At 36.4% G+C, this 27,619-nt stretch overlaps 1 protein-coding gene across 4 annotated transcripts in view; it reads right to left on the bottom strand.

Moving 5' to 3' along the window:
* Positions 1-27,619, bottom strand: part of RYR3 (ryanodine receptor 3) — a 223,263-nt gene that overhangs the window by 174,295 nt on the left and 21,349 nt on the right. For all 4 annotated transcript variants that reach the window (XM_084287833.1, XM_084287834.1, XM_084287835.1 and 1 more), the window contains exons 2-3: positions 4,582-4,701; positions 432-539 (exon numbers count right to left, since the gene is read on the bottom strand). In XM_084287833.1, coding sequence (XP_084143959.1) covers positions 432-539; positions 4,582-4,701 — 228 coding nt within the window. The remainder of the gene's footprint in view (positions 1-431; positions 540-4,581; positions 4,702-27,619) is intronic.

Below are 27,619 nucleotides of genomic sequence, written 5' to 3'. Positions count from 1 at the left end.
TTATTTTGCTTTCCTCATTAATAAATAACACTGTAATACAATAATGCTTTTATGGGAATTATTTATGATTCAAAAAAAACTTCTTACACTCTCAACAGGTTCATAAAAGTCACCCAGGCCAAGGGTTCTTTTGTTCATTTTTCAGTTGCCAGGTTTGAACTGATGGTAATAAATGATCTCTGAGAATCATGTTTCTTTTTTTTTTTTTTTTGTAAATAGTTCAATACATTAACTGCACCTGCTCCTCAATGCTATAAAAAAAATAATTTTATTATGGTTATGGAGCAGTAACCTCCCAAGAAAACAGAAAAAAATAAAGAATCTGCTACCACACAAGTCCCCTCACCAAGAAAATTCTGAAACAATAGAAGTAATGAGAAAAAAAAATCCATAATTAGAAATTTAACATTCTTTGATGTTAATTTACTTACCCCTTCACTGGCATTATCCCCTGTGTTGGCCAGCATTTCTTGAAGGGCTCTGACAGACAGGGACTGTTCAAGTACAAAATTACAGATGCAAAGGTCCGGAGGAACATACTGTAAAATTAAATTAAACAGCATAAGAACAGAGGAGCAGATTAGATTAAACAGGATTAAAAGTGTTAGAACACGTGTTTTAATTTTAAAATCTATATTTATACGCAACATTTTTTTTTGAGATGCATGCTATCTTATTGTATCAAAATAACACAAAAACATTCTTCATAATTTGTAATTGCAGTAACTTTATATTTGCTATAGCTCTACTGCTCACAGTAAAAATAAATCACCTCCAGGTTCAAAAGTGGAAAAATTCTCTCCACATACTATTGCTTTCCTGTCTTTTAGAATTACATCATGAACATTTTATTTGTTCTCTAACATCACTGACAAAACAGAAGAGAAGGCGTATGATCTTATTTGATGTATAAAGTTGAAACTGAATATATTTATAGCTGCCACTAAATGTCAAAGATTCAAAATCTTCTGATATAATAATACAAGCTATTTTAGGGACCTTCTCCTCAATTATTGGATCAATAATGACTGCTGCTTTTGAAACATGAAACTTACATTCACTTCAAAGAGAACAGCATTATTTTCAATCTGTTAACACTAATGCATCCAATAAAAGATATGTATACAAGAAAAAAAGTCTCAGGGGAATCTTATCAACATACATAAACACCTGACAGGACAGTACAAAAAAGAATCAAATCCTCAGTGCTGCCAGTGAAAAGACAAAAGGGAATTAACATGAATTGAAATACAATAAATTCTATTTAAACATGAGAAAAGAACTTTACTGTGAGCATGGTTGAACACTGGAACAATGAAATGCTAAACTTTCTGAACACTCTGTAGCAAGCTAATAAACAATTAAGAGCAGTATTGGAATTCCTAACTTTTGATCTCTTCATTTTTTCTTTTTGACAGTGTTTTCAAATACATTTTGGAAAAGAATTTTAAGCCAAAGACTTGAGATTGAAATTGCATAGATTTTATTTACATAATTGTTACATATATGAGTTCCCTCATCTTTTGTACACAAATAATTTCTTATTAAGTAGTTCATAATTTCAGTAATTCCCATAGGAAAAACTTAAACTGTAATATTCATCATCATTCATCTCTACTGTGCCTTCTTTTTTTTTTTTTTTCTTTAATATTCATTACCTGCATCTGTATACATCCATTTTTACTAATAAATTGTAAAGAAATAACATGAAAATTGTTTATGGAATTATAAAAAACATTTTAACGGAAGTATTTGGTAATCTTGAATCCCTTCAGCATTGAATCCCTTCACCACACAAATTACCAGAACAGCTCATGGTCAGCCTATCATACAACCTTCCTTTTTTTTCCCTCTACGTTTCTACACATATTTCAAAGACATTATCTTTCCTTTTCCTTGTATCATCTCTCTTTCAGCTACTTTTATCTTCTGATTACATACGGCTCAGATAAAAATCATGAAATCACACCTCTTTATTCCAAAATTAACAGACATACTGAGTTTTGTGGTGGTTTTTATTTATTTATTTTTTCCTATCTTGTTCTCTCGTCCAGAAATTACCTGAATGGAAAAGCATCTCTCTTCTTGTTTTAACAATATTTGGCCAAAGTTAGTAAGTGAAGAAACCGTCACATGTGCTTAAAATAGATTTTGGCTATGGTAAAGTTGTCAGCTGTAGTAGAGAATTTAGTAGAAGATATCAGTGTGATTAACATGCCTTGGATCTCATTTAATGCAATTTCTTCTTAATACATAGACGCTATCTAGCTTTATAAACCAATTTTCATGGATGAATAATCTACCTCAGGTAAACAGTACTGTTTTAACAGGGAGGATATTCATTTTAAGAATGAATTCTTAACTTCTGATTTGGACTAGGTTCCCACTTCCAGTCTTAGGATCTTATTATACTTCTGCTTTCTAAAATAAACAGACATCTATTATCCATGTTCCCATTTTAGATACTTATGGGCAGTGTCCACATTTCCTTTTTTAATCTGAACATACTGTATCCTCCTCCAAGTACTATCATGACTCTCACTGCACTACCTGGAGACATTTTATTAACATTCCTACCAATCTGAATGTCACGACTGGACTCTATTCCAGCAACACTGCCGCAGAAGTAATAAATCAATACCCCCAGATTTAAAGAGATAGTATATCTTCCCATCTCCTGCCATGTTTCTTTTCATGATACCTCTAAAGACTATATTAGATCCCCCTGAGCATGGCATCACTCAGGAAACTCATGACTGCATGACATCCACCGTGACCTTCATGTTCCTTACAGCTGACAAGAATAGTTCCTCATTCTGTAAGCATATTTACTTATTCAGTTTTTACATTCTATGCTGTTAGCACTGAAATATGCCTCTACTTTCTGTTAAAACATAAAGTACTGCAGACCTTCCTGTGTGTGACATGACTTCATGAATTGCCAGTTCCCCAATGTTTCCATCATCAGAAAAAAAACATGTATGAATATTTAAATTGTCTTAATGGAGAAAAATAATAGCATGGCAGTGAAAACAGAACCCAGAAGGATTTGATCAGAAACACATTCAATAACAATTTTTAGTCCACTGGATGTGTGTCATTTTAGTTTTGTTATTTCATAAACAAAATTTTGTCTAAATGTTGATGAAAGGAAACGTTATTGCTAAGAGTTGTTTGTACGTATCATACTCTCTAAACATTTGTATCAACTTTCTACTTATTTTTAAAACAGACTTAGATATTTAAATGACTTTCCAAAATTCTTAATTGTTCTCAGGTGTAACTAGCAGTTCAGAAACCTCCCTGGTAAGCTCTTTTAAAATTATTACATTACATGTTTTCTAAACCTCTTAATTTTAACTTCATTAATTTAATTTTAATTTCAGAAGCTTCTGTAGTTGTATCTGCTGCTAAGTCATGAAAAGTAAAGTAGGTTCTACAAAATTCTACAGTCACATATACCGTTCCTCCCTTCTTTAGACTAGGATGAGGAAAAACACTATCTTACAGATTGAGATCATCAGTAATAGATATTCTACACTGTAGTTGAGCTGTCAATTAATAAACAGTTCCCAATCATTATTGAAAAATGTTAAGACAATAGTTGAAAACACATATGTGAAAACTAAATGCTTTAACTTAAGCATGTGAAAGGATTATCGGGATTTTTAAAGCATACAGGAGACAAATCATCATTGCTAAGCTCTTAGAATGCAATTTAATGCAGATTTAAAAGTAGCACGACTTTTCATGTTTGAGATGAACAAGAGCCTCTCATACTGCATAAACAAACACTGTAGATTTAACACGGTCATAATATCTAGACTAAAAATAGGACCATACAGTAATATTTCAATAGGAAAGATACAGCGATCCTGCTAAAAATCAGGAGGAGAAGTACATGATCAGGAAGAACAGAACAGAAATAAAGACACAAAAAATAAAGAAAAAGAAAAGGATGCATGGAGAAAATAGAAGAGAGGGAGTAGGTCCTGCATTTGCCTTCATTCTTAACATTCTGCTTTAGTACAAGTCTCAAGTTTCATTTCTCCTTTCTCCTGTCAAGCTCGTCTTCCTATTTTTTTTCTTCATAACTCTCTAGCTTATTTTCTTCCTTTTGATGCTTATCCTTAAAACTTTTGAATATTTAATAATCCTGCCCTCAGAACTCCCAACTTTCTGCTTAATCAACCCGGTTAGAAGCAACACTTAATGTCAGTAACTAACAGGTGACAGTACTTCTGGAAGCATCAGTCCTGCACACCAAGATATTTGAAACTTCAGCAGTGATAGGAAGAAGCTTTTAAGTGAACTTATATCTTATTAACAGCCTGGAGACATAATCTTGAAAATATGAAGCATTTCAGGTACAGAGTTAAGTTAAAGAGTAGTGGCTTTTGACTTTGAGACAAAGTATATTTAGAATCTTTAAGAAATCTCGTACTGCAGTCACAGAAGGAGAAGCACACAAAAAGCACATCTAGCACCACATTAAAGAAACCACAATTAAATGTATTCACAATAGTAAGTAGGTTAACATTCATTGACCGATTACACCAGCTGAGAGCATCTACTTCTTACTTTAGCTTCTGATGTTGGTTCCAAAAAGCACAGGCGATTCCCAAGTCCCTCAGCTGCCAAGCAAAACTTCCTTTGTTCTTTGTGAACGCTGGCAACACATTGAAGTACTACTTCGTCATCCTGTCACAAAGCAAAGTAGAAGAAAGAAAAGTAAATAATCAGAAGCTGAATAAACACACTATAGTGCTAAAAAAAATGGAACACTGGAATCTGCTGAAAAGGACATTTCTTATATTCCTATAATTGTTATCATGTACACATACATAGATTATGTTGACATGTATGTTTACCAATCTGCATGTATGGATTTGTATTCAAGACTGCATCAAAGTGACACACAATACATATAATCTCCAGGACTTTGACAAGTGCTATGTTCCTCAGTAACCTTAGCAGTGACTAGCTACAGTGTCATAAAAAAATGGAAGTGTGCTATAAAGTATCACTCAGTGATACTCTATAAAACAGGATTAGTTTTTAGAGTAAAAATTTATTACTCTGATCTTGCAAGCAACAGTAGTCTACACATCATTTACTTTCTTTTGTTAGTACAGTATGCCTCCAATGTAAGCCCTCTGATGCATAACCTTAATTTTTAGTCTCATTTAATTTTGAAACTTTCTACAACCAAAGATCCAAGAGGCATTTTTCAAGTGACTGTTTGAATAAGTTATAAGAAGTTGCTCCTCAGAAGACATATTCCAAAACAAGACAACTGTAGAACAGTGAGGCAAAACTGTTTTATTGTTTAGTTATCCTAATTATACTGAAAGTTCTTTTACAAATTGTTACATAATGCAGTGCCAGAGACACTTACTTATAAAGTGCCAAGCCCTTATCCACCTCTTAACATGTGATACTAAACTTGATATAAGCATGCTAAACCAGATTATTTTTAGTGTTCAACTGTGTCTTAGGTGTACACTGTGTAAAAATCATTTAAATTTCCACTACTTGCCCACTAATCAAGCATAATACCACTTGTAGACTAGCAAGTAGAAGAACTTATTTTTATAAAGGTATTTAGCTGTTCACCAGAAGACACTGCCTTAGGAGTTTTTAAGGGGGTGGAAGCTGATAAAGAGCAACATGATACGTTAGTGTCCCACCCAGCTATGCTACAGTGGTGTCAATTATTATTGTCAAAGCAGATACACAACAGTGGTTCCGCTCGAGTGGGCAGCCGAGCTCCACCACAGCCGCTCTCTCACTCCCCCTCCTCAAAGAGGAATGGGGAGAAAATATGTGAAAAGGACTCAAGGATTGAGATAAGGACGAGAAAATCACGCAATAATTATTGTAACGGGCAAAACAGACTCGGCATAAGGAGATAGTAAGATTTATTGCCTACAACTAACAAGCGAGAGAAGTGAGAAAACAAAGAAAAAAAAAACCAAAAGCACCTTCCCCCCCATCCACCCTCTTCCACCTCCTCCCCCCGAGCGGCGCAGGGGAACGGGGAATGGGGGTTATGGTCAGTCTACAGCACTTCTTCTCTGCCGCTCCTTCTCGGTCACTCTCGTCCCCTGTGCTGTGGGGTCCCACCCACGGGATGCAGTCCTTGATGAACTGATCCGGCGTGGGCTTCCCACAGGCAGCAGCTCTTCCAGAACTGCTCCAGATATGGGTCCGTACCACGGGGTCCATCCCTCAGGAGAAAACTGCTCCAACCTGGCTCCCCTACGGGCAGCAGCTCCTGCCAGATCACCTGCTCCTGCGTGGGCTCCTCTCCACGGGCTACAGGTCCGGCCCAGAATCTGCTCCGGCAGGGGTCTTCCACAGGCGGCAGCCTCCGTCGGTGCAGGGCCACCTGCTCCACCGTGGTCTCCTCCACGGGCTGCAGCGTGGAAGCCTGCTCCACCGTGGTACTCCATGGGCTGCAGGGGGACATCCTGCTTCACCATGGTCCTCACCACAGGCCGCAGGGGACTTCTGCTCCGGCGCCTGGAGCACCTCTCCCCCTCTTTCTACACTGACCTTGGCGCAAGGCTGTTCCTCACTCCTCTCACTCTCCCGGCTGCTGTGTGGCGCAGCGTTTTTTCCCTGTCTTAAATATGCTCTCACAGAGGCGAAAAACAACATCGCTTATTGGCTCGGATCTGGAAAACAATGGGGCCCTTCCCAAACATGGGGCAGCTTCTAGATCTTTCTCACAGAAACCACCCCTATGGCTCCCTGCTACCAAAACCTTGCCACGTAAACCCACTACATTCCACCCCTCGCCTCTGTTAAAAGCATATTTAAGACTACTCACAACATACTCTTACTTTACAATTATCACAACAACCTTCACAAACTTCACTTACATCAAAAAGAAAAAGAATTCACCACACCAAAATAAACATAACATCATCACAGCACCGACAAGGTGGACATTTTACACACACACACCACCCCTCGTCCCTTCACCACACTAACATATCACAGTTACTGCTTTCTTAAATTCTTCACAACTTGTACATTCCTAACAATCATCCTGCACATATTTTTGCCCGTTACTTCTACTAACTATCATCCTTATCTCAAATTCCTTGAGCCCCACGTTGGGCGCCAAAAAAGACTGTCGTGGTTCCGCTCGAGTGGGCAGCCGAGCTCCACCACAGCCGCTCTCTCACTCCCCCTCCTCAAAGAGGAATGGGGAGAAAATATGTGAAAAGGACTCAAGGATTGAGATAAGGACGAGAAAATCACGCAATAATTATTGTAACGGGCAAAACAGACTCGGCATAAGGAGATAGTAAGATTTATTGCCTACAACTAACAAGCGAGAGAAGTGAGAAAACAAAGAAAAAAAAACCAAAAGCACCTTCCCCCCCATCCACCCTCTTCCACCTCCTCCCCCCGAGCGGCGCAGGGGAACGGGGAATGGGGGTTATGGTCAGTCTACAGCACTTCTTCTCTGCCGCTCCTTCTCGGTCACTCTCGTCCCCTGTGCTGTGGGGTCCCACCCACGGGATGCAGTCCTTGCTGAACTGATCCGGCGTGGGCTTCCCACAGGCAGCAGCTCTTCCAGAACTGCTCCAGATATGGGTCCGTACCACGGGGTCCATCCCTCAGGAGAAAACTGCTCCAACCTGGCTCCCCTACGGGCAGCAGCTCCTGCCAGATCACCTGCTCCTGCGTGGGCTCCTCTCCACGGGCTACAGGTCCGGCCCAGAATCTGCTCCGGCAGGGGTCTTCCACAGGCGGCAGCCTCCGTCGGTGCAGGGCCACCTGCTCCACCGTGGTCTCCTCCACGGGCTGCAGCGTGGAAGCCTGCTCCACCGTGGTACTCCATGGGCTGCAGGGGGACATCCTGCTTCACCATGGTCCTCACCACAGGCCGCAGGGGACTTCTGCTCCGGCGCCTGGAGCACCTCTCCCCCTCTTTCTACACTGACCTTGGCGCAAGGCTGTTCCTCACTCCTCTCACTCTCCCGGCTGCTGTGTGGCGCAGCGTTTTTTCCCTGTCTTAAATATGCTCTCACAGAGGCGAAAAACAACATCGCTTATTGGCTCGGATCTGGAAAACAATGGGGCCCTTCCCAAACATGGGGCAGCTTCTAGATCTTTCTCACAGAAACCACCCCTATGGCTCCCTGCTACCAAAACCTTGCCACGTAAACCCACTACACTTGCCCACTAATCAAGCATAATACCACTTGTAGACTAGCAAGTAGAAGAACTTATTTTTATAAAGGTATTTCCAGAAGACACTGCCTTAGGAGTTTTTAAGGGGGTGGAAGCTGATAAAGAGCAACATGATACGTTAGTGTCCCACCCAGCTATGCTACAGTGGTGTCAATTATTATTGTCAAAGCAGATACACAACAGCCGCCTGTACTGAACTAAGAGATCACTCAAACAATTATGTTCTAAAATCAGCACTTCTTTTTCCAGTCCATTATGCAACTCAAATAGTATGACAGGAGCACAGCTACTGACACTTGAAATAAAAGCTGGAAGGGACAGAAGGAACCCTTCCTTTCACCAAAGGAATTAAGTGAAGTATCCTTTAAAATGGGAATTCAGAGGTGCTTTTTTCATTTGTGTGGTTTCCCAAGTGTGAGAAAGTTACATGGCTTTCTTTTAGGTGGTATTTCCCTGCCTACTTACTACTACTACCATGGATAGCTATGATATTTAAAACTAACCAATCAGCAGTTACAGACAGTGTTTCCTTATCTAGCATTTTTAACAGTACAATATGTGAATTCATGAATTATATATATATATATATATATAAATAAAAGATCTATAGTGAAGCAGGATGTAAAACAAATTACCTAATTAATGCTGAACATTTTTTTTTTCCCCCTGCTGTATATGTTCCTGTTCAATTTCTGTAAAATCTTCTCTGAAATTCTCATATTTCAAACTTATTAGTAAAAAACCTTTCTGGTTTTTAAACATCTGTATAATGAGCTGGAAAATATACACAGTAAACTTAAGCACTTATTACTACTTTCCTTTGTTCATGAATTTTTAACACTTGGAATCAGAAGCATATCTACTGGGGGGAGAAATGAGAACAAGGTATAAGATAAAAGGATAGATCATTTTTCATCATCTGGTTCCTTTGAACATACAGATTTCAGATATTTGAAAAGAATAAAATACTAAAACATGAATTTATAAATACCAAGATTCAGAATGTAATTGAGACTGTCCCCTAGTTTGCACTTATTAGTGTATTACATTAAATTACTAATATATAGCTGCAATTGTATTTATTCTCCCTACCACCACATTCAAGTATTCACCACATCAAGTATTCATCAATTACGCCACACAGGCATATACACAGTATCTACTGAAATTCACTGTTTTCTAATAAATAAAATGATGCCTTCAGACAACACAGATAAAAAGTTAATTAAAATACTTAACTAAAATATATTATTTTCTTTTTAAATACATGCACATAAAAATGCCAAAAGTTTCTAGCAAAATGAAATTGATATTTTAATTTTCTAGAATGCAAAAAATAACAATTTTTAGAATTTACACTGGCTTCACAAAGTCCTTACTGATCATTAAATGCCATAATACTAAAATACTGATAATATCTGAAGGATCATATGCAACATTCAACATCAATGTTTAACATTATTTCCTTAGATTCCCAATGTCCCCTTTCACTTGCAAATTCATTGTTTGATAAAAGTAACGTTACACAGGATGAACAACTTCAATACAGATGGCAAATTCAGCCAGTTTTAGAGTTTTCAAGAGTTTTTTACGCAGGCACAGGTGAACTGAACATAAGGAACTGGTGGAATCTATATAATCTATAAGTAAGACAATGACTTGCTGTTAAGATGATTCAATATTATAGTAAATTTACTGAAGTAAGATCCTTCTAGTTGAGGTCTGAAATTGCTTTTCTGGCCTGAAGACGTTAAAAAGGAATCAGTGCTGGAGTTATCATCCTTTAATGAAATTGCACCACCTTCTTAAGATAGATTGTGTACTACTATAATCAATATCTATTTAGGAATAAAGATGAATAGCAATTATTAACTTTTTTTTTTTTTTTTTTTTTTTTTAAATGAAGAGAAAATCAAAATTCCTCCTTTCTCCTGGTTAAGTTTCATGAATCAGTCCTTTAGCAAAGTCACGTAGGACAACTGAAACCTTCAGCTAAAAAAAGACCAATTCTAAGAATATTTATACATACAAACATACTGATATTACTAAAATACATTTCAGGTAGCCTGAAATTCTGCAGGATCTACTGAGTTTCATCTAGCTGTGTCACAGTTCTGTCACATATTATTCATCTATTTATGCAAATATGGGAATTTTACAAAAAGAAAAAAGCTTTGGAGATGTTTTCTCTCTCTCTCTCTTTTTTTTTTTTAATGTTTGTACTGAAACCATAAATTTTTATTTGCTTTGGTCAGAGCTGAAGATGGAATTTGATTTTGTACTACACAGTAACATCTGCATAGGTTGAGTTATTATATCTGAGAAAGAAACGTACTTCTGAATGACAGTCAGTCAATTCTGTATCTTCTGCTTTGAAGATGGAAATCCTCACCAAGACAGAACTTTACTTCCTTGCAAAAGTATGTCTAGCATTAAACAATTTCTTCAACTGAAAACTGTGCAGCAGCAAAACATTAAGAAGCATGAAATCCACCTAATTAAAGTTTTTTAATGAACTACAGCTCAACCGTTCATTACCAGACAGTAATGAACGGCTTAGTCTTCAAGTTATCTTTCCTCCTCAGATTTCATAATAATGGTAAACTTAAATTGTTTTAAACAATTAAATAAATTTACCACTGCCATCGTAAGCCAAAACTTATACAGTATCGATTTTACTTAATCAATGACTTCAATTCCTGCAAAGTGATTCAGGAATCAAGGTGAAACAATACATTCTAGGCATGACCTTGTTTCAGCTTAGTTCAACAGTTTTTCAAGTCAGGATTTGAGAATAAAGAAATCTCAACAGCTAAAGGAATTGTTTCTTCATCTGTTGCATATACATCCCAGGATTAAGAATTATAATCATTTAGACAATACACTTAAGTCTGCATAGAAATTGTATTCAACAGTAAACTTCTGTATGCTTCATATTAAGTCATATTAAGAATCACAAAGCCATCAATACATTAAATATACAAAGGCACATTTACATATAAAATGTGCACATTTTGCTGGAAAATGACTTCCTATATTTAGCTTGCTAACAAACGATTTAACATCTACCTGATTTAATCTCTATTCTCTACTATACTCAGTACTGAAAATGAACTGATAAAAGTGACATGACACTGAAAACTCCAGTAGACACAATCAGCTGCTTACTACAATCTATGGGTTAAACAGCAAAGCTGTTCCTGAAAGAAGCATGCATATTTCGCTTGTATTTTACTTACAGCTACACATAAATGTGCAAGTACTTACACATGAACCACTAACTTCAATGTAAAACTGGCATGGTTGAAAGAACACTGTAAAACTATGGACAAGTTTTATTTTATAATATATACTTTCCATTAAGAACTGTATATTGCTATTTAACAGATTATAATAAAAAATTAAAAATAAAAAATCAGAGCTCCTGTTTTACACGGTAAAACAAGAAAGCACATCAAGATAATGCTCTTCACAGCTCTAACTACCATCACATGGCTACACTTGCTGATTAAATATCATCCTTACAAATAAATGTACAAAACAAAAATCCACGGTCATCTTCCCAATTTGACAGATACCATCCTACCCATGTATGTATCTTACTGTATCACAAAACACAGATGCAAACAAACATGCTGACTAACATTTGAGCACTAGCTTAAAAACTATTCTCCTACAGGACTGCATTGCTTTCAAGTTTTCTACAATGATCTTGCAGAATATGTAAAATTCACCAGGTATTTCTTTTTAAAGGTGCTACAGTCTTCTCAACAAGTAAGGAATCACAGGCAGAGTTGACAATGATCTAACCACTACCAAATATGGAGTTGGTAAATTTGTTGATGCACAACACTTCCTTTCACAAGAGGAATGGTATCCCTGCAAAGTTGTCTCCAAGCACTTGTATTTTCTGCAGATCTTTTTTTTGAACTGCAGAACAAGTGTTGCCCTGGGCAACTTGAACTCATAGCCTCCTTTGCACTGCAATGATACAGCTCAGCTACAGGAAAAAAAATAAAATAAAAAAAATCATGTTTGTTTTTAGTCCAGTTCCTACTAGCTCCATTTAATATTACAAAGTTCCTGCATCAGAACAGACTATTTAAATTCCATTTAATTTTTATTTATTTATTTTAAATATTAGGACGAGCATACTCAAACAATGGAGCAGATTGCCCAGATTGGCTGTAGAATAGCCATTTTTGGAGATACTTAAAAATCTGACTGGTCAATGTTATGCGTAACCTGTCTAGAGTTTCCTTGCAACCTCAGTGATTCTGTGCTTTAGTGAAATAAAAGGCAATTAATTAGGGGCATGATAAACAATTTTTAAACATACAGAAAAAGCTGCTCTGAAATCATAGGGAATACGCTTCCCATGTGTAACAGACAGTACTAGTAGCATGAAATACTGTAGCAAGATTCAGGATGGGTACTGGAAAAGGGTTTCATTTTTTTTTCCTCCCAATGGTAAGAAGAGCAAAGCACTAAAACTGACTCTGTGTAGGGTGTTGAGCCTGCATCACCTCATCTTTAAACACAGGTTATGTCAACATCCATGGATGCACTGTTGCATGGGTACAGTCAATCTTTTCTTGGATAAGGGCACATATGCCTATCGAGGCTCTGCTTTTCTAAGATCCTATAATTGTTACATAGTCCTTCGTGTCTACTGTATGCTAGAACGTGCTTTGCAATGTTTTTTAGAGTCCACAACTTAATTCTACCAAAGACTGTCACGCTGAGTTGATCCTGACTCAAAAAGCTTATCTTGTCTGTTGTTCATTACATTGATATGTTTTCATATTGGCATCACAACCTGAAGGAAAAGGTCAGAAGAGAAAATGTATTTTACTATTCTGTCTTCTCGCTACCTTACTTGGAATATATTTTATTTATATAATTTTATTCTCATAATACTTAAGCACACATGAAAGAAGGATTTCCAAATTTCAAATCACATTATTTCCACATTGGTGCTCTGTTTAATACTGAAAGATAAAAGCATATCACATTGTAGCAAATTGATACAACTCCCTACAGAAGAGACACCACAACGTCAGACAACCTAAGAATACTCCTCAGAATAATGATATTGAAATTCTGCTTTAGAACATGTATTTATGTAGAAAATATGCAGAAATTAGCCACTTTAGGAGAGACTGGTAAGAATGAATGATGACTAGAAGTTTACACAATACTAATGGAAAATAACTCCATTGAAAGACAATTGCTATTCATCAGCTTATGTTTCCTTACACAATTAAATAATTACCAAAATACTATGAATAATTGCACTGTGACTTCAGCATAAAATGCAATAGCTTCAAAATAAGTAGTAAATCTACGTTTTGCTTGGTATTTTTTCTTGTCATCTACATATCCACTTATAGAAAATCTGTTCAGTGCACCCTTATGCACCTCACGTAGTCATAAGGAGCCTGTCAAGACATTTGCAGGTAAATTAATCCCAGTGCTTCCAGGTGTAAATATTCTGTACTAGGCCTCCTAAAATTTGGTTTCTAATTAGAAATTTCAAGATCTTTCTTGAAAGAAATTTCAAGCACAAAATAAATACTTTTTGTTCATAATTTTTCATCTATACCACAATATTATAATAAAAAGGTGCAACTCTGATTAAAAGATGTATTTTACTTCAAAACAATTTTAGTATGACCCAAAAATGCTGGAAAAAAAATTTAGTCTGTTTCTATTTTCATGTATAATATTGTAAACTACATAAAACTACGCTATATCAGTAGAATCACAAATGTTAAAGTTCATGTAAAGAATTATACTTTTTCTTTTTGAAAGTGTATTGCAAATTCACTTAAATATAGGAAATAATTGCTTAAAAATAGTATGAATTATGTCCATTAGAATTATATAAAACATTTAAATGTTACTAAAAAAAAGTATCATAGATGGGCTTTTATAGTCAACATGCATCTTCACCATGGGTAACTAAAACCAGCTTTACTAAAAAGTGGTTTAGGTTAGACCTTTCAAGTTCAAAAAGAGTTTTGCAAGGAGCAGCTTTGAAATCACCTAAAGACAGTGAAAGCCATAGAATTAAATTAGTAGTCAAAGTATTTTTTCACTCAGTCTCACAGTATTTTCTTTTTCTGAGAGTGATAAGTCATCTTGCTACATGGAATTTAACTCCTTCTCCTATAAGATTAACAATGCATACTGAATTCCATGAACCCTTAGGTTTGTGAAAGGCAAATGAAGAAAGATGACTCAATTTGGCAAGTCAATGAAACAACAGACGCTCCCTCAATATTAGCATAGAAGTTATAAAATTAGTTATTTATGCATTTCTCTCAAATAGAAAGATCATTTAAAAAAAAATAATCCATAATTAGTTTCACAGTAGATATAGTCAATCATTCTGCTCATTCTAAAATACATGCTTCATACAATGCTACTTTAAAGGATTCCATTACTTCTGTGTTTGTAAAGAACAAAACTTTTCAAATCTACAATCTCAGATATTATTATTAGGATTTCTTACATCGATAATTATTGTTGTAACAGTTGGTGGGGTCAAGACTTGCATACTTTTTCTCTTGTATATTGTGAAAATTTAATTTGCATATAACTGAAAAACAAAACAGTTCTGGTACACCTTTTTATTTCTATTACTGCTTTTATATTTGAGATGAAGGATGTGGAAAATCTTGATCATTAACTTTATTTTTTACCAAGGCAAGAGAGTCCCATCTCTTGAGGTTTCCTAATTAATTAGTTCATAAACATGAAAAGCATCTTTCAGTAAGTTTTACTTTTTTTCAGAGGTTATGAACTGGAAAAGTAACTTATTGTATTTGCTTGCTATCCAATTAAAACCATTTTAGTTTCCTGCATTGGGAAAACAGTGTAATTTTCCTGTAATTAAAAATAATAATTTGGTAAACATACACAAAGAAGTTAGATTCTTCAGCATTTGATGCTGTCCTGCACAACACCCTTGTCTCCAAATTGGAGACATGAATCTGATACATGGACCACTCAGTCGATAAGGAATTGGCTAAATGGTTGCACTCAAAGAGTTGCAGTTAATGGCTCAATATCCAAGCAAAGATCAATGATGAGCAGTATTCCTCACAGGTCAGTACTAGGACCTACTTATCTCTTTGCTGCATGGACCTGTTTAACATCGGCTTCGTTTGACATCTTTGTCAGTGAAATGGGACAGTTGGATTGAGTGCACCATCAGCAAGTTTCTCAATGACATCAAGCTGTGTGGTATGAGTGACATGATGGAAGGAAACAATGGCACCCAGAGGGACCTGGACAGGCTTGAGAGGCAGGCCCCTCTGAACCTCATGAAACTCCATAAGGCCAAGTGCAAACTCCTGCATCTGGGCTAGGGCAATCCCAAGCACAAATACAGACTGTGTGATGAGTGGCTTAAAAGCAGCCTTGAGAAAAAGGACTCATGGATGTTGGTACATCCATGTTGATACACGCTTGCTGCCCACAAAGCCAACTTGCGCCACTGCCTGGGCTGCATCAAAACTGTAGCTAGCAGATCTAAGGATGTGATTCTCTCACTCTACTCCACTGTCATGAGAGTGCACCTGGTGTGCTGTGTTCAGCTCCAGAGTCCCTACTGTATGAAAGACAGGAGGGCCACAAAGATGATCAGAGAGCAGGAGCACATCTCCCATAAAGAAAGGCTGAGAAAGTTGGGTCATTTAGCCTAGAGAGGAGAAGGCTCCAGGGAGACCTTGTAAGAGCCTTCCAGTACTAAAAGGTGACCTACAAGAAAGATGAAGACAGCAACAGCAAGGAGTGTAATGATAGGACAAGGGGTAACAGCCTTAAAATAAAAGGGGTAGGTTTAGATTACGTAAAGCATAAGTTATTTACTGTGAGGGTGGTGAAGCACTGGAGCAGGTTGCCCAGAGAAACTGTGGATGCCCCATCCCTGCAAAAGTCCAAGGCCAGGTTGGATGCGGGTTTGGACAACCTCCGTTGGTAGAAAGTGTACCTCCCCGGTGCTGGGGGGGAGGTGTGTGTGGAATTAGATGATCTTTGAAGTCCATTCCAACCCAAACAATTCTATGATCTCCCCAAAAGTCTAGGTTGGAGATTTCACAAAGATATACAAAAAATGGGGGAATGAATGTGTCACTGTATGTAAACTGTTTCTTTTCTGATATTGCTTCAACAACTCTAGGCTCTAGAGAAGCTTACTGAAAGAAAAACATGTGTACCCCCCTCTCCTGAATATAGATATTTATTGTTCTTAGTTGAAATACTGTAGTATTTCTATACAGATCCTGTTGCAGACCTATTGCATAGAGGAATTCTTTCATATCAGCCTCAACGTGGAAAGCGTGGAAAGCTAACAGCTATTCAAGAATATAATAAACTTTACTTTTACCAATTATTTTCTAATGGTCCTTACCAGAATTTCATTGATAGTTACAAAATTAATGATACGATATTCTCCTGTTTCCTATTTTCAGCTTTGCTGCTAATAACATTATCCATATATCCATTTGGATGCTGTGTTTACATTTCAGACAGCAAGCCTCACATACTTTTCCAGTTAAGTGGATTATTTCCCTTTAAAGGTTATGTATTAGAAAAAAAATAAGAAGAAATTCAGTTACTTAAAAGTGGAAGAAATGCATGTTACATCATATGCTGAATATCACTTTCCACATTGCCCGTCATGGAAGCATTTGAATTTTTTGTCTCACATGCTTGCCAGTAAAGCAGATGTTACCTGTTTTCCAAACTCCTGAATTTGTTTCACATGTTACAGTGGTTATATTATGCTATACTAACAAAAGGACACAACTCTTCTGTAGAAGTCTTGAGTGCACTTTTTCCTCACTATCCACTTAAGATATTGAAGAACCATTTTCAATAAATTTTAATTTATTTACTACATAAACTAATATTAGAAATATTATTTACTAAAACATATACTCAAAGACAAGTTTAACATCAGGGTAAGCTTATGAAACAAGAAAGGTCCATATAATGTTTTTCATTTTTTCAATATGGAGAAGTTTATACAGCTTCACTGCAATATGATTAAGTTTGCTTCAGGATCACCATGCAGAAGCGCATGCTACACGAATATTTTGGTCCCAAAATATAGACATCAGTCATGCAGTTGAATTAGGAGGAGGTCACATGAATATATCACAGTAGGCTTTCCTTTGCTTTAAATGTACACAAATCTTCTGGCAAACAGTATGTGTTAAGATCTAAAACAAAAGTGTACTTAGGCACAACTGTCATGTTGTATATCATCATAAAATCAAAAACAAATTAAGAAAAACAATATCTAGGACAAGCCTTAAATATGTGGTGGTAGTGGAGAGGTGGGAAGACTTCCAATAGTTGTAACCAGTTGTTCTTAATATCTTTTTTTTTTTTTTTAATAAATTAAAAGCCTTTATTTATTTGGTAGTAACATACCAAGACCTTTCCTCCCCCAGTAAGTACATGAATTTCCCCTAATAAACACAGTCAGTTCACTGCAAATGGATCCTTATGATGACAGCAGTTATTTGATGGAAATTCACACAACACCATCTGATGGTTCTCAGGAGAGTTTATAAATAGAGTTGGGGTTTCCGTTGTCAGTCTACTCCTTCAGCAGTGGCTGGATCAAAGCCTAATCTCAACTCTGGAACATACTTCCATATCTTATATCAGGTCATCAGCAAGGCAGAATAAGCAAGTCATTAGACAGCAATAAAATTAAAATGTACTCCCTTTCACTAAACTTAATACTTCTAAATGAAAAACTGCTTTAGAAAAGTGGAAAGTGACATCCACAGCCTAAGAAAAAAGGCCCACTTCCATATTCTCTGGAATAATTTCACAATAATTTCTCTATATCTGATTAAGTGTATTCATTCTCTGCCAAATTTGCAAGCAACTCCAACAGGTACCATTGATAAGCAAGACATACAAAGCAGATACACATATTGAGGTTTGTTAGTGTACTGCATCACCAGTTTCCTGCTTTTTTCCTTTAAAACCATCTTGTAAAACTCCATCACTTCAATATTTCTATTATACGGTAAAGTAGCCTTACAAAGTATTTCAGTATCGACCATCTTGCTTTTTTTTTTTTTTTTTTTTTTTTTTTTTTTTTTTTTAATATTTCAAGGTTGTAAATTTGCCAAGGAAGCATTTACACCAGTTCACTGTCTTCCTTTTATTTATAATACTGCATTATTTTTCAGCTCTTCATGGAAAAGAAAAGCATAAGATAGTGAGAACAAATGAACAAATCACACCAAAGAACAAGACGAAGTAACATCCAAAATATTTACTCATTATGTCAAAAAAAATATAAATACAAAATATTATTTAAGAATCACCCCTTTAAGCTCTAAGGCTTAAACAGCTTATTAACAGAGCTGGAGTGAGCCAGCCACACAGACCATCACTGGTTTAGTGCAAATCAGTGTTTTAAAAATAAATAAATAAAAGTCATCTTCTATTAGGTAGGGTCATGGCTTGCTTCAATAAATTAAAATTACTTTCAGTACGAGTCAGTTCTTAAAAGGGCAAATAGACTAAAACATCAAGATGCTCAGTGATGATCAAGGAAGTGATATCAGCCAAGTATATATCCTTTGTAAGTATGTTAACATTACTTACTGAATTGTAGTATCAGGATCAGTGCTTTGCACCTCTGACAGCCATGACCTCTGACATGATATTGTATGAGTGAATGAAGAAATGACAAGATGTGTTAGTTCATTTTAATGAAGCATTCTTTTGGAGAGAAAAAAAATGCAAGAAATACATGCAACTATGTACATGTGTAATATTTGGTTTGTTTTCCCCACTACTTTTACATCCATTACAATAAATTTATTTCCATTTCAGCAATTAACTGATAACTGGAGTTACCAAGTATAAGGGAAAAATTCTGGCATAATAAACTCAACCTGCATGGTTTAACTTATTTAACGTTTTTCTTTTTAACAGACACTCAGATACATTAATGGAATAGCCAGTGTCTTGTCTCAATTACTTATGAGCCAATTTAAAAAAAAAAAATAAAATTGGCACCTAAAATCAAGAAGGAATCCAAGTAGAAGCTATCATCAGCCTTTTGGAATCTTAGTGCATGACCACTACAGGATTAGTAAAGATACCAATAGCAACAGACATTTAGGTCATATCTATTTCAAATGAGAATCGGTATACACAGTATTTGCCATATTCTTTAAAACACGTATTCTATACGTAAAAAAAATCACAGCTTTAAGCTAACAACTATAAACATCCCAACTGCTTCTTTAGCATCATAAAACTATGAAAAATAAATGCAAGATTTTCCATTTGGACTACCAGATTTGTCTAGGAAATAGTTAAATGGTGACTTTGAGGCAATTCTATAGATTTTTGTTAAAAAAAAATAAAATAAAAAAAAATCAGTTCAGTGCTTTGCCCATCATATATACCAAATGTTGGGAAGACGGATACTTAGGCTTAATCATTTGAAACATTGGGTCCACAGTGGAATGCACTATCACCCATCTTCAATTTCAGGTTCTTAAAACAATTTAGAAAAGTTTCTACAAAAAGATTCAACAAAGGAGACATGCTCAGTCAGTATATGAAGTAAAAAAAAAAAAGTCTTTATTCGAGAAGATAGGGGAAACCTCTCAGAATACTATTTTATAAAAAAATACTGGGGGGAGGGGGAGAATTAACAGTGTCACAGTTACCTGAATTTAAGTCCTGTCCTTGTTAGGAATAGGCAGTAGAACTACAGATAAAAGGGGTAGTAGCACTGAAACGCATAATGAGCATTTGCAAGACCCAGGTCTCAGAGTAAGAGTGAATAGTCGATTCATTACTGCCATGGATATTTCAATGTAACCATCTGTTACAATCCTAAATTATGGTATGCTAGAAATTTATTTCAAATTGAAATCTAATTTTTTTTTTCAACTCTCCAAAACAAAAAAAAAATCACTATACTCAGTAATCCTCTACACTTGTTACAGCTTAAAAGAAAAAAAGCATCCAATGCAGACGCCATTCCAAAAGAAATCTTTCAAACAGGATTTGAAGAATATAGCAGACATTTTTAACAGCCTTCTTATAAGATATGCAAAAAAAGGAAAAGAAAATTGAAAAGATATCACAGAAATAAAATATGAAAATTAGAGTGCATTCACCTGCTGTTCATCCCATATCAAGCATTTACACATATTTTTCACGCTAGACCACAGGAAGCAGAATACTCAAGGTTAAGACAAGATCCAGCTGGGACATGATACAAAAAGAGCATACATCAAATCATATGGTCATTGTAGATATCCTCAAAAAAACAAAAACAAAAACAAAAAACCACAAACAAACAAACAAACAAAAAAAAACAACAAGCCAATAACAAACAGCTGAATGGCTGTTTTCCTTGCATAGTAATTCCAGATGTCTTACAGTTATTGTTACTTCAATATAATAATATTGGATAACCAGAATAACACGAGATAACCCGAAATCTGTGATCAACGGCAGTGTTAAAAGAAATGTGAGAAATTAATCAGTACTCTCCAGCAAACTGATGAGTAACACATGGACTAACTACATGTTCAGCCACAGACATTTTATGTCAGCCTTGCTCTTATTACAATGGATCTATAACTGAGAACAACTGAAATTAATGGGAATAGAAGGACCTTCATGAAACTAAGACAAATATTTCTCACTGTCTACCTAACTGATATTACAAAGCATAACAAAGACTTGTTAACTTGACCTCTTTTTTTTTTTCTTCATAAATTAGATGGTGGACCCTGCCAAAGAGAAGTGCACTTAATTTCATAAGGAGGTTGATTTCTACAGAAAATTCAGTATTGCTGTATTTTCACTGCTTCCATCCCAGATAAGAAGTTAGCAGTGTTTACACTTACAAATCTTTTCACAAGATTCACTTACAATGCATGTGGTGTCTGTTCTACCAAAAATCAGTCATCACATTCGCTAGCAAATTAGAGAGATAAACCTTAATACATTTTCAGCAGAAAAGTTCAGAAACTTTGCTATTATTAAAAAATCACTTAAATCCTTTGCTATTCATAGATTTTATCACACAATCATACCAAATGATGTTGATGTTTTAGAAACTGTCCAGTCCTACCCAGTGCAAGATCAACAAGAGAGAACATAACCAGTCAGGTTTTCAACATTTCCTAAGAAACAGACTCCACAGCCTTTCTGAACAACCTGTTCTGGTGTTTGACCACCCCCACAGTAAATTAGTTTTTGTTGTTAAAAGTTATCATACAGGCTGCCTGGATGCTGGGACATGGAAATTCCTCCTGTTTGCCCCCAAAGGAATCTCAGACCAACAGATCTGGCTGCTGCTACAAAGTCCCAGCTGTTCCTTTCCAAAGACATGGGTGTAGTTTCTTAATGGTCCATTAATTAACATCTGAAGAACTTTGGTCTTTGTCTCCATTTTCCCATGTCTACCAGGTTTCTGAAGGCTGATTCAATCAGTAAAGATGCCCTTCAACCAATTCACCTCTGGATAGGCTTTGGCTTCACTAACCACATCCCTGCTCACTTGGACAACATCTCTATATCCCTCCTGGTCACGCATTCCTGCTTCCAGCACTTGTATGCTTCCTTTTTATGTTGGAGTTTTGTCAGGTGCTCCTTGTTCTTCCAGGAGGCCTCCTGTCATTCCTGCTTGATTTCCTGCATGTTAGGATGGACCACCCCCAAGCGTGGAAGGTACCATACTTGAAAACAGATAATATCCTATGGAATTCTTCCAAGAGGTCCATGCACAGAATGAAGTCTGCTCGTCTGAAGTCCAGGATCGTGACTCTGTTTTTGTCTAACTTCCTTATCTCAGAATCAATTCCACTCTCATAGTCACTGAAACCAAGGCTGCCCCTCAACATTCACACCTCTAACCAGTTCATCCTTGTTGGCAAGTATTAGGTCCATCTGAGCATCTCTTGTCATTGGCTCGTCAACTACCTATGTAATCAGTGTACTCCAGAAGCTTCCTGAATTGCTTGTACCTTACTATGTTGCCCTTCCAGATAACAGGGTGGTTAAGACTTTTATTATAAGTTAGGGCCTGCAATCTAGAGGCTTCTTCCTGCAGCCTGGAGGGCTCGCCTCACCTACTTCTTCCTAATCAGGCAGTCTGTAAGAGACACCACCACATCGCCACCCACACTGGTCAGACCATTAATCCTAAGCCATAAATAGAACTGGCTCACCCCTGTTCAAAGGCACAGCACCATGCATTCCCACTGCTCTCTCTCATAACAGAGAACTTGCCCTCCTTACCTCCTTGCCTGTCCTTCCTAAAAAGCCTGTACCCATCCATTGCAACACTCCAATCATGTGAGACTGGATACATTATCCACATGCATTTTCTTCTTGGTTAGGCTTCAAGAGTCAAGGTCTGCTACCAATGCTAAAAATTTTAGCATGACTTTCCAAGACACAGCATATCAGCCAATTGCATCTAGACTTAAATACGCACACAGATTCTTGAAAACAAGTGGTATAAAATTCTACTAAGACTTGAAAAAATTAATTTTATATTCCTTTAGGATAAGTACTATCATGTCTAAGTAATGCCAGAAGTTACTTGCAAGGATAACAGAGGCATAAGTCCATGAATAGTTAAGCTTCTTTGGCTCTTCCATGAAGGAACACCAGCCAGACATTGTTTTATACATTGATTGTGTCTAATTTGAAACCCAAAAGACTATACTTTGGGGACTATTAAAAAAAAAAAAAAAAAAAAAAAAAAAGACTATAAATAAGAAGAAGTTAGTGGGCTTGGATTACTTATCCAAATATCTAGACTTACTGTTACCCAAGCAAGGTGAAGATTTGTAGTCAAATAAGCTCTCTAATTACGAAATGGATACAGCCTTAAATACGTAATGTCCTTAAAACATAGACCACCTTCCCTGAACATGAAACTACAGCAAAATTCATTTCCATCTATATTACCCTGTAGCATCTTTTTTCAGATTTTTCAGATCCGAGGCTTCCCTAAATCTATCATATGTCCTCCACATAATTACTAGCCCACTTCCCAGAAACTATGAAAAGTTCCAGATAAGATTGCAAACTACACTGTAAGTGGGGATGAAGCATCAACGTTAGTCCTTATTGTAAGAACTAAAGGAAAAAGATTCAGCAAATATTTTCATGCTACTCGGGGAAGGAAACAGTTTGAAGAATACACTCAGTTGCTGATACAGGGAAAACACAGGACATAGCTGAATGGGATAAAACAGAAATCTTACTTTTGAAATCCTACTTTAAATACAGAAATTCTTCTGTTTCAGGGATTGTTACAAATTTTCTTCTTCCAAGTTTTCCAATTACTGTGTGCCTGAACATGCAAAACTCATTCACCGATTTTATTTATTAAATGGTTTGGGTTGGAAAGGATCACCCAGTTCCAACCCCTCTTTCTTGGGCACGGACACCTTCCACTAGGTCAGGTTACCCAAAGCAAAGCCCCATCCAGCCTGGCCTTGAACACTTCCAGGGATGGGACACTCACAACTTCTCTGGGCAACCTGCTCTAGTGCCTCATCACCCTCACAGTCAATAACTTCTTCGTTATATCTAATCTAAGCCTACCCTCTTTTATTTAAAAGCTGTTATACCTTGTCCTGTTGCTACAGTCCCTGATAGAGATGCTCTCCCCATCCTTAGAGACAAGGATGTTGTGCGGGACAGCATCAAATGCTTTGCACACATCAAGTTCGATGATGTCAGTTGCTCTTCCCTCATCCACTGAAGCTATAATCCCATTACAGAAGGCCACCAGATTTGGCAGGCATGATTTGCCCTTCATGAAACCATGCTGGATGTCACCCATTGCCTCTCTGTTCCATGTGCCTCAGCAGAGTTTCCAGGAAGATGTGCTCCATTATCTTGCCTGGCACAGAAATGAGACTGACTAGCCTGTATTACCCCAGGTCTCATTTTTTCCACTTCTTAAAAATGAGGTTGTTTCCCCTTTTCCAGTCAGTGGGAACTTCACCAGACTGCCACAACGCCTTGTGTTTGATGAATAGTAGCTTGGTAACTTCATCCACCTGTCAGTGGCATGTTATTTCCAAGTCACTGCTACACCACACTAAGTATAAAATTCCCAACCCACTGCTCCATCAAGTTCAGTAACAGGAAAGGAAAAAAATCTCTCCCTGTCCATGTTTGTCCAGTCCAGTCCCAACTCAACCACTCTTATGAGAAAATACCTGTAAACAATAATGCTTATCAATTATGGCTTTCCAGAAATAACTATGTTCTGAAAAAGCTTGGCTAGCACAGTCATTTTTGCTACCAGTCTTGTTCAGGATTCACACCAGGGAAGCTAGTGAAGAAACACACAGCAGAACACTTATTATGCTGACTTCTCATACAGTTTGAAAGAAATCAATTCAGTTACAAATCAAGGTGTCTGAAGCTAGAGAATGGATGAGGAAAAACTTTAGTATAGAGTCCAGACAAGGTCAAAAGCTTGGAAATAAACAAGCACTAAAGTGGCTAGCATGAGTGGTGGTGAGCAATCTATCCTTTGTGCCTCATATGTTTGCAACACTGAGATATTACTATATACTATATCTAGAATGAGAAAGCTGCAAAAATTACAGTCACTATAGCCTCTGTGTTTCTATACACACTCAGATGCTGTATTTTTCTACTTGTATTTTCCAGTTTTTCTATTTTTATGCCCTCTACTTCACATAGAGACTAGTGTGCTTAGAAATTATCAGTCAGAGCACCAATAGGATAAAAAATAGAGTACAAACAATCATCCACTTGTTGATAAGTTACACAGAAAGAACACAACAGCAATTGCCTGAACACAAACAAGCTAGAAGTAATTTGAGCCACTGACATGCTATGAAGACCAGGTTACAAAACAGTAGTATGGAGAAAACTTTTTCAAACCAACATCCCTGGCATCACCTACTCCATCACGTAAAACCCAGTATTTTTTTTATTATTATTATTTTTATTATTATTCATACCTTGCCCTGGATTAACAAATATACTTGCTCTACTACAAATTTGTTATCTTCATATGATTAACTTCTCAGTTTAACACTTCAGAGAGCTAAACAAATCAGGAGGTTGAAGATGAGTAAAAATGGCATCAGACAATGGCTGAGAAGAATTACTGCAATTCCTTTATAAGTTCAATTTTTCACTAATCAATAGAATGAAGTGCAAAGCATGTATCTTTAAAATTAGATTATATTTTTATTTTTATTTTTTTTTAAGCAAGATTCTTCCTACAGATCTTGTTTTCAATTCCACCAATTCAATGCAGATCTGCGCTTTGCACACATGGAATGTTTTAAAAATTCTTGCTAAATGTCAACAGTACTTTCAGGAAAACACTACTCATCCACATTTGGCAAAACTAGTAATGTATCATTCTAACATTACTTACAATACAAAGTACAGCCCAAAATGTTTACAGTACAATCAACAACATGCAGGATTTACTTGCAAGTGTCAATAGCCCTGCAATTCTTGGCAGTCAAAACTGTAACCATGACTCATTAATGGGTGGGTATTTAAAATGTTAAAACAAACAAACAAAACAAAAACCACCAAAATTATCTTAGAAAACATTCTGTCTTGAGTCACAGAAGCTATTATAGTGATATTAGTAAAGTAGAAATTATTCAATGTAATGCCGGCAAGCCACATTACCCTTTCATTATTCTTCCTTCTCAGTAGTCAGTCAATAATGCATGCTGCCTACCAAAATACTTTTTCAGCATCCCCCAGAAACCCTTTTAAAAACACAATAAAAGGGCAAAATTCAATCTGAGAAAGTATTTGTCGACATATAAGTTCCATATGAACTTCATTTGTATACAGCCAGTTTTCACCAGCATGCGTACATATATTTTTGGATGCTTGCATATCTTCCGGAAGAATTTTTTGTTCTCAGACAAAAAAAAAAAAGTTTAGGCAGAAATAAGGACAGAAGGATAGTTGGACAAAGAAAAAAAAAGTAGTCTTCCAACTTTATTTGATTGTTTAGTAAATAAGTAAATAACATGTAAAAGACATGTTTTTCTTATAGGAAAGCACCAAGATAAATATATGCATGAGAAAAACTACAACCATACATATGGTTGTTCAGCCTCCACACTTCCCTCTTTTGTCAAAAGGTTTAAGTACAGAGTGCTATAAGCATGTTATGACTAAGCACACAATTACAAGGAGTCTTCATTTTTCATGCAGTCAGCTGGTACATTTGAAATAAGAAAAATCTGCCACTAAAACTGAGAGTTTGGATCACCATAGCAAGCAGCATATTATCTTTAAAGACCTTCAGCAAGATGAAATCTCAGTGTGGCTGTTATGATAAAACCCTAAGGACAAGCCTAAGTTTACTGCTAGGAATAGTATTTCCTGCACAGCAGACAAGTGCATAGTAAGTATATATAGCTAAATGTTAAAATCATGAAAACTCGGATTAGAAACAAGACACTTCTGACACTGAATGAAACAAATTAGTTTTTCTGCACTTTCATTCATGAAAATGATTACAAAAATACTAGCCGTCCCTAATGATTGCTTCTCTGCAGTTTTACAGCAATCCTAAGTATTACAGTCATGAAACTTTCATTGTAGTTTATATTCTGTTTTTAAAATACACTAACAGTGAGCATTTATCATTTAACCATATATTAAAAATAAAGGAGGAAAACCTCTTGGATCACCTGATGACAGACCCTTTTCAATTGGAATAGCTCACAAAATTACTGCTAGCCTTGTAAATTGTGCTTCTCCCTGTTTTCGAGAGGAGAGAATACTGCCAGTATTCATCACAAAAATATTTTAGGTAATATGACATGAGTTATCTTTGAAATGCAAGATGCTGGAAGATTTAAAATAAAATAAAAAAAAAGCACGGCTTGATTCTTCGAAGTTAGTAGCCACAATCATTACAAAATTAATTTAATTTCTATGTGAAATAGTAAATATTATACGTATCCGTGATTCTGGGGCCGTAACCAGTTTCTCTCATTCCTGTCATGTAAAGCAAGAGGAGATTCCTATTCTGCTCTTCAGCTAATACAGCTTGTCTGGTAGGATTTGAAGCAGATTTGACGTTACTAGCAAACTGGTACTGTGCTGTCATTTTAGAAGGTGTTTTATCTTCTATTTTCCTAGCTTAGTTTAAGCTAAAAAGGGGATCCGTGCACTCTGACAGCAATTTGGAAGCAACAATGGACAAAGACAATCAAGAATGAAAAATTTATTTTGCTTTAGTAAGATGCAGATCCACAGATCTGTGGCATTCTTTTTAAAATATTGTAGCTACAGTACCCGTGCCATTAAATCATCTGGGTGACACAAGCAAATAATGACAATGTGTGTA

This window comes from Netta rufina, assembly GCF_964035555.1.
Source record: "Netta rufina genome assembly, chromosome: 5".
NCBI lineage: Eukaryota > Metazoa > Chordata > Aves > Anseriformes > Anatidae > Netta > Netta rufina.
This window is presented reverse-complemented; position numbering and strand designations above follow the sequence as displayed.